Source organism: Thalassophryne amazonica, chromosome 1 (assembly GCF_902500255.1).
Source record: "Thalassophryne amazonica chromosome 1, fThaAma1.1, whole genome shotgun sequence".
NCBI classification, from domain to species: domain Eukaryota; kingdom Metazoa; phylum Chordata; class Actinopteri; order Batrachoidiformes; family Batrachoididae; genus Thalassophryne; species Thalassophryne amazonica.
Window position 1 is genome coordinate 89,996,316 of NC_047103.1, and position 13,228 is coordinate 90,009,543.

The 13,228-nt window shown below is 41.2% G+C and overlaps 1 protein-coding gene across 2 annotated transcripts in view; it reads right to left on the bottom strand.

Moving 5' to 3' along the window:
• svila (supervillin a) overlaps positions 1–13,228 on the bottom strand; it is a 227,408-nt gene that overhangs the window by 107,747 nt on the left and 106,433 nt on the right. For both annotated transcript variants that reach the window (XM_034172410.1, XM_034172402.1), the window contains exons 5-7: positions 11,268–11,395; positions 10,540–11,149; positions 9–878 (exon numbers count right to left, since the gene is read on the bottom strand). In XM_034172410.1, coding sequence (XP_034028301.1) covers positions 9–878; positions 10,540–11,149; positions 11,268–11,395 — 1,608 coding nt within the window. The remainder of the gene's footprint in view (positions 1–8; positions 879–10,539; positions 11,150–11,267; positions 11,396–13,228) is intronic.

The following is a 13,228-nucleotide window of genomic DNA, read 5'->3' on the forward strand; positions in this document are numbered from 1 at the left end:
TAACCTACAGCTTTAAGTTTGCACCGGTGGTGCTTGGGCCTTCCACAAAGGCATGTCTGAGGTGGGCCACAGGAACTCGGTGGTCCTGGAGACTCAGTCCATTACTGAATATTTCCGTGGATATCTGGGCACCTTCAATTCCTCCAACCTCTCTGGGACCCTCAGTACAGCTTGGAACAGTCCACTGTAAAGGTCCTGTTTGTGACACAGTGTGGCTCATGGGAATACTGGACATGGAGTTTCCTGTTATCATGACATGAGTTGGATTAGGCTGGAAATGGGTAGCGGCCACCACTCTGTGGATGGTATTGTCATCCTCTTTGAGCTTGCTGTTCGCTGGGTGGAGGTGAGTGGACTGCTCTCTGCATCTGGGCACTTCAGGTGTATTGCCCCATGAATTTCTGATTATGAATCTGTGTTGTTCTTTTGCAGGATCTTTATCCTCCCTTATCTGGCCTCCCCTCGATGTCCCTACCTCCTCTTTCAGCTTTCTTTCCTGATGATCCTGGATGCTCCTCTCGCTGTGGTGGATCTCAGAAGGCAACACTGCTTTCCTACTCTTTAGAAGGCCATTCATCTTTATACGGCTGGAGTATTTATTCTCTTCATCCTGTGTCAGTTGATGCTGCCCAGCTCTGGATACAGGTGCAGAGGACACTGACAGATAGTGATAATCACCATCTTCCTGCCCTCCAGGTGGCTCTGTTTTGTGGCTCTGAGGCTGGTAGTAGCCTAACTGGAGGCCTGGTGTCTCTAGCTGGTAATGGTTAAAGGGTTGTTGAGCTGGTTTGGAGTATATCAGGGCTTCTCTGATGTTTACCAGTTCTGGTCCCATCAGGTGGCTCCCATCCATGGCAGGCGTCTCCTTAACTCTAATTCTTTATTGAAATAAAGAACTGGTTAACATTGGTAATATATAACCATACTCAATAGCCACACAACACACTTTAAAAAAAGACAGCTATTGTACTTGATTTCTCAAAATGGTCCACTTATGCTTTACCCAGCTACCCTTCGTTTTTTGCATAATAGTAAGAATTTTTCTTGTGACTCCCCTGAGAAAGCAGCAAGTGCCGTGGAGGCATTGGATGAACCATGCAAATAACTGAACGGTAGGATCAGGACATCCACGAGGCGTTTCTTATGGGTTTTTTTTTTATACCCCAATCGATACTGAGCAATGACTCACCGGTGACTGTTGATATGCTTATTTTTTTAATTTGATTACATAAGGTAACTCTTACTTTGTAAATGAAAGTTTTGTCAGAAGGTTGCGGGTGCCGTCACGAGAGCGGGAAATTGGAGCTTGCTCTTTAGCGTGCATTCGCAACAGGTGCTTTGGAGGCCTGAATTATTTTTTCTGAGGACTGTTCTACCTCTGGTATTTGGGTACATTGAACTATTTAGCCATGATCATACTTTTTTATTACCCAATTTTTTTGTACCTTTTTTACATTTGTCTGAGCAAATCTGAGTGTTGTCTATTAATGCAATTTTCTCCAGTTTAATATGTGCCTTTACCTCTACCAGTGTACAAAATGCTGTCACACGATAACTAAATATACAATTTTTATTTTGTAATGAGTACAAATAAGTATATTTCTTTGAATGTTAAAGGAATAAATAAAGCTGTTAAACATTAAAAAATACTAATGTGGATTAAGTAGGAAAAGAGGAACATAGCTCTTTCACCTTATTGATGAGGAGCACAAAAAGCTTAAGAGAGAGTGGGTTGGACAAGTGTACTATTCATTGTTTTCATCTAGTAAAAGAGGTGTGGCAATATTTATTCCTAAAAATACTACATTTACTTTCTAAAATGTATTACAGACGATCAAGTTATATATGTTGTTAGTAGAGGTTATTTGTATGGGAAAATTATTTTGATTGGTTGTATTTATGCTCTGAATATTTATTTTAAAAACTTTTACTCTAAGCTTCTAGCTGAAATCTCTTCTAATATGACCAAATTTAGTATCCCGGCAGGCAACTTTAATTGTACCATGGATCCTGAGATAGACCAACAAACTCCAGCTAAAAACTCAACTTGTATAGAATGAGAGGGGCAACTAAGAAATTATATTCTGATCTACAGTTGCTTGATATATGAAGAGCCATTCAACCATTACGAAAGCAGAAAGTAAGTAAATATAATGGATTTTTTTTAATCTAAAGATTTATTCATCAGAGGCTTCAGTGTCACAAAATGATGTTTTTATTTCCTGGAAAAACGGGATTTACCATCCTTGTCAGAAGAAGATCAGGCTGTCCTTGGAGGGCCAATAAAAAGAAGAGGTGTTAATTGCAATTAAATCTCTTCAAAGTGGAAAAGTGGGTGAGCCTGATGGATATGGCCCAGAGTTTTACAAAACTTTTCAAGATCAAATAGTTAGGCCACTTTTAAATATGTACCGGCATTCGGCAGAAACAGGGACTCTTCCAGCCACATTATATTCAGGGCATATCTCTTTAATATTAAAGAAAGGGAAACCAGCGGACCAGTGTAGCTCTTATCGCCCAAGTTACTTTGATAATTGTAGACAGCTTCATTTTTTTTAAAAATATTATCAAGAAGGTTAGAAAATTATTTACCAACACTCATTAGACAAGCTGAAACAGGTTTTATTAAGAATTGACTCTTTTTAGTAACATGCGAAAGCTGCTGAATATTATTGAACATTCTAATTTTACCAAATCCCAGGGGTTTGTCATATCGCTCGATGCTGAAAAAGCATCTGATCACGTGGAGTGGACATGTTTGTTTGTGGTTTTGGAGAAGTCTGATCTTGGCAAGGCTTTATTGATCTGATCAAATTGCTATATGGCTCTACTAAAGCAAGTGCACTTGTGAATGGTATTCGATCTGTACAGTTTAGGCTTGGAAGATCGACACATCAAGACAGTCCAATTTCCCCACAAACCTTTGCTAAATGTCAATTGAGCCATTGGCTGAAGCCATTCAAAGTCACAATTGTATTTCTGGATAAAAAAAATTGGAAGGTTTGAACATAGAATTTTGCTATATGCAGATGATGTTTTGCTGTTTATTACTAAACCTGAGAACTCCATTCCTGCTGTTACGTCTGTTATAAAAACATTTGGTTCTTTATCAGGCCATAAGGTTAATTTTGACAAAACAATTGCAATGCCATTAGGGAATTGTAGTGTAATTGATGATTTCCTATTTGCTTTGTCTGACTCTGGATTCAAATATTTAGAGATTTATATCTTGCCAAACATTATGAACATTTTGAATTCGTATTTTTGTAATTTGTAAATGGTTCAGTCTGTTGTTATTTTTTACCAAATAAAGCTCCAGCTTTATTGTTACTTCTGAGACCACAAAAACCTCAACTTTAAATAACTTTAATTTTTTTTCTGGCATTTTTTTTTGGGGGGGGGGGGGGGAGTAACTGTTTAGTGTTTCCTTATATTTTAAGAATTTTTTAAATTCATCCCACAATCAGGAACATTTGCTGTGCAGGCAACCTATATTCAGACCCACTTCAAAAACTTCCAGTGATGAGCTGAACACCATGAACTCCAGCCAGAAGAAAACATCTCTGCTCTTCAAAATGGGACATAAGTGTCTTCAAAAACTCCACCAGAGGTTAAAGCTGCAGAAGAGACCTTCATCTGGTTAAATGTCCTGAGAGTCCAGCAAACCACCACCTGTTTCTATGCTTCTAAATAAAACAAAGGCTCTTTAAACAGCAACTATTTTATTATTTTTTAAAAAGCTGTTTCATTTTATATTTTAACATTAAATGAATGGATCATTAAAAATGTCCATGAAGTCAAAGTTCAGTCAAAAAACAGTTGCACAGCCCGGCCTCTATTGTGCACAATTTTAAAACATTCACAATCAACTAGTCAATTTCATATTTTAGAAATTACTCTGTCCTGATCACAACATTAAAGGCAATCACATAGTCTGACATAATTACAAGTTGAACTAACTGAATTAAAAAAAGATTTCATCATGAAGTTTATGTCACATAATTCACAATCACACTGCAGTCATTGTTAAATCATCTCCTGTTGCATTTATAATAAACATTTGTATTTTCTGGTTGAAATGTAGATATGAATAACCTAACTTAAAAATGTACACCTTAATTTCCATGCTATTTTATTTGTCTAAAAATAAATGTCCAAGTATGCTAAACAAGAAATCATCTCATCTGAAAGAACAGGTAAGTTGGGTTTAATTTACAGATGAATCATTTATTTTTTACTATTTTAATTACAAGTGTTCTAATGTAAGAAACCTTTTTTCTTTTTTTCTTCAGAAAACTGCTGTGTATAAATGAGCAGTTCTGTGACACGTTTCTGAAGTGTCTCATTGAAAATAATGCTTTTTAGACCGATCCGCGATGCTTCCAGAGTCAAAGGTCCTTAAGATTCAGGTCTGTTTCTATTAGGGCTACCATCTCCCAATAAATTGACCGACAAGAATAAGTCAAAATTAATCAGAAAACTTTTATACTTGGCAGGAAAATGTATTTTGTTTAAGTGGATTAAAGATAAGCCACCAACAGTAAGTCAATGGCATAAAGAAATTTTCAGAGTATTATCATTGGAAAGGCTAAGTGCAAAGTTAAGAGGGAATGATAACTATTTTGGGCTTATGGTGCCCTCAATTCAAATACTTGCTCAGTGATTTAAGCAACACTTTGTAGAGGGGCACAGCCTCACTGAAGTGGAGAATCGTGGGGTCTTCCAATTGAATACGTTTGTCTCTATTTTCGATAAACTGCATGTTTTTTTATTTTTATTTTTTTTTTTTTTTGGTGTGGTTCTGTTTTAATATGTTAAAATTAAAAAAAATATATGTCCAGGATGAGGCTCACCCACTCAGTGGGTGCTACTGAGTAACTGTCACTAGCCACTAGAGGGCAATGTAATATTAAGATTGTGTACAACTGATTTTATGCAATACTGGAAAGTATCGACCTCCCAATTTCCCAGCTGGGCGGGGCTGAGCAGCAGCAGGCTGCTAGTTCTAGTGTTCAGATGATTAACTTTCCCCTAAGAATCAAGGTTTTTTTCCTCCCACTCCCATCACTATTTGTGTGTTACAGACAGATAATATCTGCACTGAAAATTATCTATTTCTTTCATTTTAAAGGCCTGATACCCTGAGGGGAGAACCTTGATCAGGAGCAGCTGTGGGTTAAAGGTTCTACTGTGGAGTCAAACTGAGTCAACCGCCAACACAACCACCATGCTGCACCACAGACACACAGTCCAACTTATGAAAACTGAGACAAAAACAGGAACAAAGAGGGGCCAGTGCTGACACGAGAGAGTTTGGATGTGTTTTAAAGTCACACATCTTTAACTGTTTAACAGCAGACTTCTGCTGGTAGCCTGGACATGACCTGGACTGGCCAAGCTGCTGGTTCCATTACAGATGAAAGAAGAGATCTGATCTCGTCTCGTCGGAGGCTTCGCGCGTAAAGACCGATTCGCTTTGGAAGTGAGACAAAAGAACACCTCCGTTTCGGCGTGTCAGAGGACAAGTTTGGACATGTCCAGCTCTCCACAATTTCACTGATACTTACTGGACTGGTAAGCATTGAAAGCCGAGATAGACATGTCCAAACTTGTCCTCTGACACGCCGAAACGGAGGTGTTCCTTTGTCTCGCTTCCAAAGCAAACCGGTCTTTACGCGCGAAGCCTACGCGCGGCTTTCCATGACAAAATCTCTTGTTAAAAGTGAAATCTGACGGAAAATGGCTGATGTCCAGCTTTTGTGATAACCAGAGAAAGAGCACACGACGGTCTCGTATCCACAGAGCCATCTGTTTAGAAATGGTCCGGTGGCTTGTGCCGCATCGTCGCAGCTCGGAGCGCGGCGCGCCGAGTGTCCTTAAAGGGGTCCTTAAAGCTGTAGTAACAGTCATTCTCTGTGAAGCCCGTAAAATTTTCACCGAAAGCCAGATAAATTTTTCGAATGGTTTCCAGGTGCCAGTCTCTAACAGCTTCTGAAAAAATTCTGATGGAAAAAAAGTCCTTTTCATTCCGCCATTTCCAGACAATGAAAATCCGACGAGGGGGCGGGACCACTCCTTCCCAAGGCGTGTTCACAGGCGAATGACGTCACCGACAGGCGTGGAAAAACTCATACATGCGCACGAGGGTTCAAGCATGTCTGACGTAAAAACATATGAATGAAATCCATATAGTTTTTGAAAAAATAAAAAGGACCATTACTTTATTGACAGACCTCGTATTCTTTGGGTTTATAGACGTTGTTATTGTGTTTGTATGCATCAGACACCAATTATCTGGAATTTTGTTTTGGCAAGTTTTCATGGTGGGCAGCATGGTGGCTTAGTGGTTAGCACCGTTGCCTCACAGCAGGAGGTCATGGATTCAATTCCCGTGGCCTTTCTGTGTGGAGTTTGTATGTTCTGCCCGTGTTTGCGTGGGTTTCCTCCGCGTGCTCTGGTTTCCTCCCACATCCAAAGACATGCGGGTTAGGTGGATTGGACTCTTTAAAAATTGTCCATAGGTGTGTGTGTCTGTGTTTGTTTGTCTGTTTCTGGCCCTGCGACTGTCCTGGGTGTACCCCACCTTGCACTCTATGACTGCTGGGATAGGCTCCAGCCCCCTTAACTGGACTAAACGGTAGAAGATGAATGAATGACGTTTTCATGGTCTCTACTGCCATCTACTGGCCAGTAGTGTTCATGGCAGTATGACCGTCTGGACACCAGAAGATGGAAGTGTTCTATTTATTTTGACACCGGTTATATCAGACGGTTATTTAATTACAACTTGACTTCTTTTTTTTTTTTTTTTTTGCAAATGTACGGAGCCCGTCTGGGGCCATGGTGGATCAATTTTTTTGGCCCAGATTATTGCAGTCCCTTTCGATACCTTTGCGTTCTCTCGCATTATTATTGCGTTCCCTCGCAATACCTTTTGCGTTCCTTCGCAATATTATTGTGTTCCCATGCAATAGTTTTTTGCATTCCCTCGCAATAACCTATTATCATATAAATTAAAGCTCACACCTATCAGAGCACACAGTGGAGTGAAATCAGGTGGGGGGGAGACTGAACACATATGCGCGCGCGCGCACACACACAGCAGACAGCAACAGGATTCACGAGAGGACGGTAAAAAAAGAAAAGAAAACAAACGTTCATAAGGCACACTAACAGGTGTTGCTACTTACTACCACTGTTGTATAAATAAACTATATTTCATACAGAGTCTTACAGCTGTGTAAGGTGTAGCAACTTACTCCCTCATCTGTCATGAATCCTGTTGCCGTCTGCTGTGTGTGTGTGAGTATGTGTGCGTGCATATGCATTCAGTCTCCCTCCACCTGATTCCACTCACTGTGTGCTCTGATAGGCATGAGCTTTAATATGATATTAGGTTATTGCGAGGGAACGCAAAAACTATTGCGAGGGAACGCAATAATCTGGGCCAAAAAAAAATGCCTTTTTTTACAAATAAAAAAATGGCATATTTTACAAAAGCACATTTATATATGTAAACACCCAACACGCACCTCACATTAACATGTTGGTTTTTACATAGAGTGAATGAGTCAACCAATCAGTGTTTAGCAGAGGCACATTTTACCCATAATCCCTTTCATATCTGTCTGTGTTTGTTACAAAACTTCAGAATTAATGCATTAATTAACATTAAAAGATATATGTTATATTTTAACTTTGTACAAATGACAGAATTGACATGGAGTTATTCTATCGGTATTAATTTTATTTTTAAATCCAAACCATAAGTCAGCACTGTTTTATTTTCCAAGACCTCTGCCTTACGGCGAGGCTGTTACTGAGTAGAGAGTTGAACTTTGCTGCTTTGCTCAACTGTGTCTGTGCTGCAAGCTATGTAGTAAACAGGAGCTTCCAACAGAGGGCAGGGTGCTCAAAGCTGGAAGTGTTGACTCATTATTTGGGTCTGTGGTTGCCTGTGATGCTACCAGAAGTGACTGTGGTGTTAAAACTCAAAATCAACTTAGTAGTTGCAAGTGTATTGGAGACAATACTGGAAGTTATTGGTTAGCTGTAGCTTCCGATAAATTTTCTGGTGGTTTATCGGTTTAGCTTTATATAAGATAACTTTTCAGTCAGCTGATTTATCGGTTTAGCTTTATATAAGATAACTTTTCAGTCAGCTGATTATCTCCCTTACCAATAAATAGTACTGATAAGTATATAAAAAGTAAACTAGAAGTATACTTGGAACATACTTGCATATACTACTTTTTGGTAAGGGCTGTTATCGAAGCTAACTTTTTGGTTAGCTGTACCCACCACTGGCTATTGAGCACGACTATTTGTGCACACCAGCGGCTGAAAGACAGAATGTGCGCTGTGGGAGCCCATCGAATCCTCTTGCGGAAGATGTTGGCCAAATTCCAGCTGACATGCACAAACATTGCTCGTGTGGCACTTAGAAAGTGTGTGGAAATTCGTACTATTAACACGACAACAGTCAGCAGATGATCATTGTCGAGCTGGATGTGAAATTTGTCTAAGTGCCCCACGAGTGTGGCTTTGCAAAACAGCAACACACACGTGAGGTACCAGAGTGTCTGCTCCCCCCCACACACACGTGCCATGCGTGAGTTGCGCGTGTTGCACTGCATGGATGGATGATAAGACGTATTCAATGAAATGATGTGTTTTTTTATGGTGTGTGGTTTTATTTGTTTTTTAAATACATCCATCTCTTTGTTGATTTCAGGCATTTTCCCACATCATTTACAGGCCAGCGATGGTAGCTCAATGGTAAAGTTACAGGCTGGCAATCAGTAAGGTGCAGGTATGAATCTCGTGAATCTCGACAACTGTCCACTGTGATGTGCGTGTGTCTACTTGCTGTCATCAAGTGGACATAAAAACATATCACAGTGGCGACGGGCTGCAGTGAGCGAGCACATGCGCGGCGTGCACATTGACACCCCCAGGTTGAAATGGACCGGCAGATGATAACACGCAGCGGGCGATATGACTGTCACGTCACCTACGTGAGCTCTGTTCCACATGACACGGTGTCTGTGCTGCGGTGTTCCATTCACAAGACATGCGGGCAGGACACGCGTGGGTCGGCTGGACGCACCGCACCAGCAGATGTGGACATAAGAAGAGCGAACTGCTTCTCATTCATGTCATGTCATGACTGTACGTCAGTGACCATGGGTCATCTAAAGAGGAACAGATGGATCATATTTGTATTGCCCGTTTGATAAATACAGTGTTTTTATATGGTGTGTGAGTTTATTTCATTTTAAATGTGTCCATCTACTTCCTCATATCAGGCAAGTTCGCGCAGCTTTCACAAGACAGCCATTGTAGCTCAGTGGTAAAGTTTCTGACTGGCAATCAGAGCTTTTGGAAGGCGCGAGTTCGAGTTCCATGGGTGGCATGTATTTTTTTTTTTTTTTATGGGCGACAACTACATCACCCAGCTGCTATGAAAAGCTGCTGTGCTCCCACGTGCACAAAACTGTTGCAGCATGTATTTTTTGATTTCTTTTTTTTTTTCCTCACAGCAGCTGTATGATGTGTAACCACATCATGCAGCTGCTGGCAGTGTGTTCCCGCATGCACGAACCGTCACACCAACATCGTGCACGCCTGCCCGTCGGCGTGATGTTTCATGGTTCGATCATACGAGCTGTTTCTCCGTGAGTTGCCCCGAGTTGTACTTTATTTGCACTATGTGTGAAGGGGCCCTAATGTTTTCATATTGCAGTGACAGAGTTAACTCATTCACTGTCGGCCGTGACACAAAAACCTGATGGATTCTGAGCTCTTTAAAAGCAGACTTTTGTTTCGTGGCAAACTGAACCTCATGTAGTTTGAATGAACCTCATGTAGACCTTAATTACCACCTTAATATTAACTAAAACTAATAAGACTGTGCTTTGATTAGTTTGAATAAATTCCTCTTTTCCAATAATGAACAAAATGCTGTCTAAATGCATCATTCTGCTGTCACTGCAGAGAGGAGGTGCAACAGAAAAATTAAGCTGAAATATACACTAAAATGATGATGTGATTCTGCTTGCTCACACTCAGCACTGCCCGATCAAAAACACACTAAGAAACACAGCTGAAATAGCCAGCGCAAGTAAACAACAACAGCAACAATACAGTAACCACCTCGGTGCTCAGTCTGAAGAAAAGTACCATCGCAGAGTGACTTCAGGGGAACATGGGTGAGTAAGAACAGTGATCGAGATAAGAGATAAAGGCACACTCAGTCCCACTGATTAGACTCATGCAGTGAATGATAACGGTACTCTGATTCATGTGGGAGTCCTCTTTAAACTATTTGTAGAAGGATTGGTCTCCAAAGCATCACTATCACCAAACACACTGATGGTGAGATATCAAACACTTTTCAAATACAAAGTAATACTTCACGGCTAATCTATGCCTGGAATGTTAATCATTTGGTTTCAACAAATTTAACAAGCAGATAAGAAACAAAGTATTGGGGAGAGGACAGATAAAAAATTGATTTCATATGAGAAAAGCACTTACGTCTGTGGACTGAGGATGTCGTAGCTCTGCTCCTCAGTAAACAGGCCCACAGGATGTCCCACAGGTTTACTTGATGATGATACATCCATATATAAAGGAGCACATGGTGGCTCAGGGAGAGCGTCGCTGTCTTGCTGAGCCTTGCATTGGTTCTCCAGGTTCATCAACCGCTCTCTGTCTGAGTACCCCTTGGACCAGCTTGGTTCATAGTCTGGGTCAGGGTGGCTGTGCTGGTAGACCTCGTGTCCTGCTTTTGTGCCAGTGGCTGAGGTGTTGGTGTGGGAATTTTGAACTTTTTCTCCATGAAAATCCCCAGTGTTGCATTTTTCTGTGTCATCACGATCTTTCTGCCCACTACTGCCTCTGGAGGACTCATCCATTTTGAACTCCTGACCCCAGACAATGCCATAGTGATCAGCCAGTTGCCGATGCCGCTCTGTTTTGTAGCGGGCAATGCGTTCATCCTTGGATTCTCGCTCTGAGGCAGTACAGCCTGAACCATAAACTGGCTCTTTGTTGATGGGGGACTGATGATGACTTTGGGACAGCTGGTCTGATGCTGTTTGGCACATTTTTGTTTTTTCTAGTCCCTCCATACCGTACTGTTGAACTAAAAATGGGGTGCAGGAAAGTGATATTAAAGACTTCCTCCCATATAAGTACACAAAAAAACATTAATACTGATAACTAAATTAAAAATAAAAACTGCCTAAATACATGAATCTCACCACCACGGGGCACACATGCATCAGAGACCCGTGTGTGTCGTAACATGTCCTCTTCCAGAAGTCGTTTGGCCACCAAGCCGCACATGTTGCCATCCATTCCCTCTAACTCTTGAGCAATACGTTCCTTCCTACACACAGACAAACAGCAGAAGGATCTGTCCCTGTTTGTCATGTTTGGAGCTCATCAACAATACAAACAGGAGCACTCAGAGTACAATATCCCTCACTGGCAAATGCTTTGGTACAAGTGTTTGCTATATTCTGATAACATTTCAAGGTATGTGATAGTTGAATTCAGAATGCAGACACCAACTCATGAAACTGGCAGTTTCGTGACAAGTGTGCAAAGTATGCAGAAATAAGATAAAAGAAAATAAATACCAAAAATACACAGAAGTCAACTTCTGTGCTGAATAATATATACACTATTTACAAGCAAGAAAAAAAGAATGCACTGTAATATTGCACGTCTGTTTTTAACCTTGTGTGTAGTTTGTTAGTTTCCCCCAGATGGCGCACTCTGAGCGGAGGAACACCTGCTAATCATCGATACACACCTGATGTTCATGAGTGGCTCATCAGCAACAGGTTGCTTAAACCCAAGCTTTCAGCTCACTGACGGCCAGATTCTTGCATTGCATCCTGATCGTGAAGATTCCATGACCTTGACCTCGTCTTTCCTGCCACTTCCATGCGCTCTGACGTCTGACCTCTCCGCAGCTCGTTCCAAGGTAACCTGGTCAACTCTAATTTGCGTATTAGAACTCGCTGATGTTTTTGTTGTTTCCAGACACTCTCCTGCGTGGCTTCCTTGTTGCATACGTTCTTGGCTCCCACTCCACATTCTGCACAGCGTTACTTTGGAACTCTCAGGCTCTCAGCCACACTTCAGTTAAGTTTCTTCATGTTCTGTGACATCCCATTCTCACCCTGCCCCTATTTGTGACTGTGTATGACTAAGACCTGTTTCCAAGAACTGGCTCCTTGAACTGTTTCAAGAACTAGTACCAAGACCTATTTTTAAAAACTGTTTCCCAGAAATGTATGAACTCTGATATTGAACTACTAAGAAATTTCCAAGTCGTTTCTAAATTCCTGCTTAATTTGTAACTGCAACACAAGACGCGCAGCACCTGACCTTTGACCTCTGAAGATATTCATGAACTGAGCGGTTCCTGAACAGCAAACCTTATTTCCTAGACTGTGAACATTATTTCCATAACTGAACATTCCTGTTTTAAGCCTTCAGTGAACTGTCTGTTGTTAAAGGTGTTACGATTGCAATCACTCACCTCTTCTCTCCTCCATTCTCCTAGTTCCTGTTCTCAGCTCTGTGTGTCCCACCTGGCCTCGGCTCTAGTACCATATACTCCTGGATTTCAGTTCTCTTACAAGACTGACTCGGGAACCTGCAGCTCCCTAATTTCCACTGCTACGAGCAGGCTGACTCTCCACTCTGCAAGCCCTCCCAGCGCAGCATTATTATTTATCTAGTTACTGTAAATAAATATTTTTTTTGGTTCACAACCAGTTCTGTTCTTTGCTCCCAGCATTTGAGTTCATCGTTTGTACTGGACCAGCCCCATCTGGACCTCTAACCATAACACATGCAAGTTCAAGTGATGTTGTACATAAGTGTACAAATAATTATTACACAATAATGTGTAGTATTATTGCACATGGGAGACAGAAAAATTATTACTACAATGATATTTGTGATCTACTGGGAACAGTGCTGGTTGTGGAGTTTGACAGCAGCAGGAAGGAAGGACCTGCAGTATTGCTTCTTCACACACTTGGGGTGGAGCAGCCTGTCACTAAAGGAGCTTTCCAGTGCAATCAGGGTGTCACTCATGGGGTGGGAGGTGTTCTCCAGCAGGGATGATAGCTTAGCCATCATCCTCCTTTCTCCCACCTCCTGCACTGAGTCTAGGGGACTTCCCAGGATAGAGCTGGCCTTC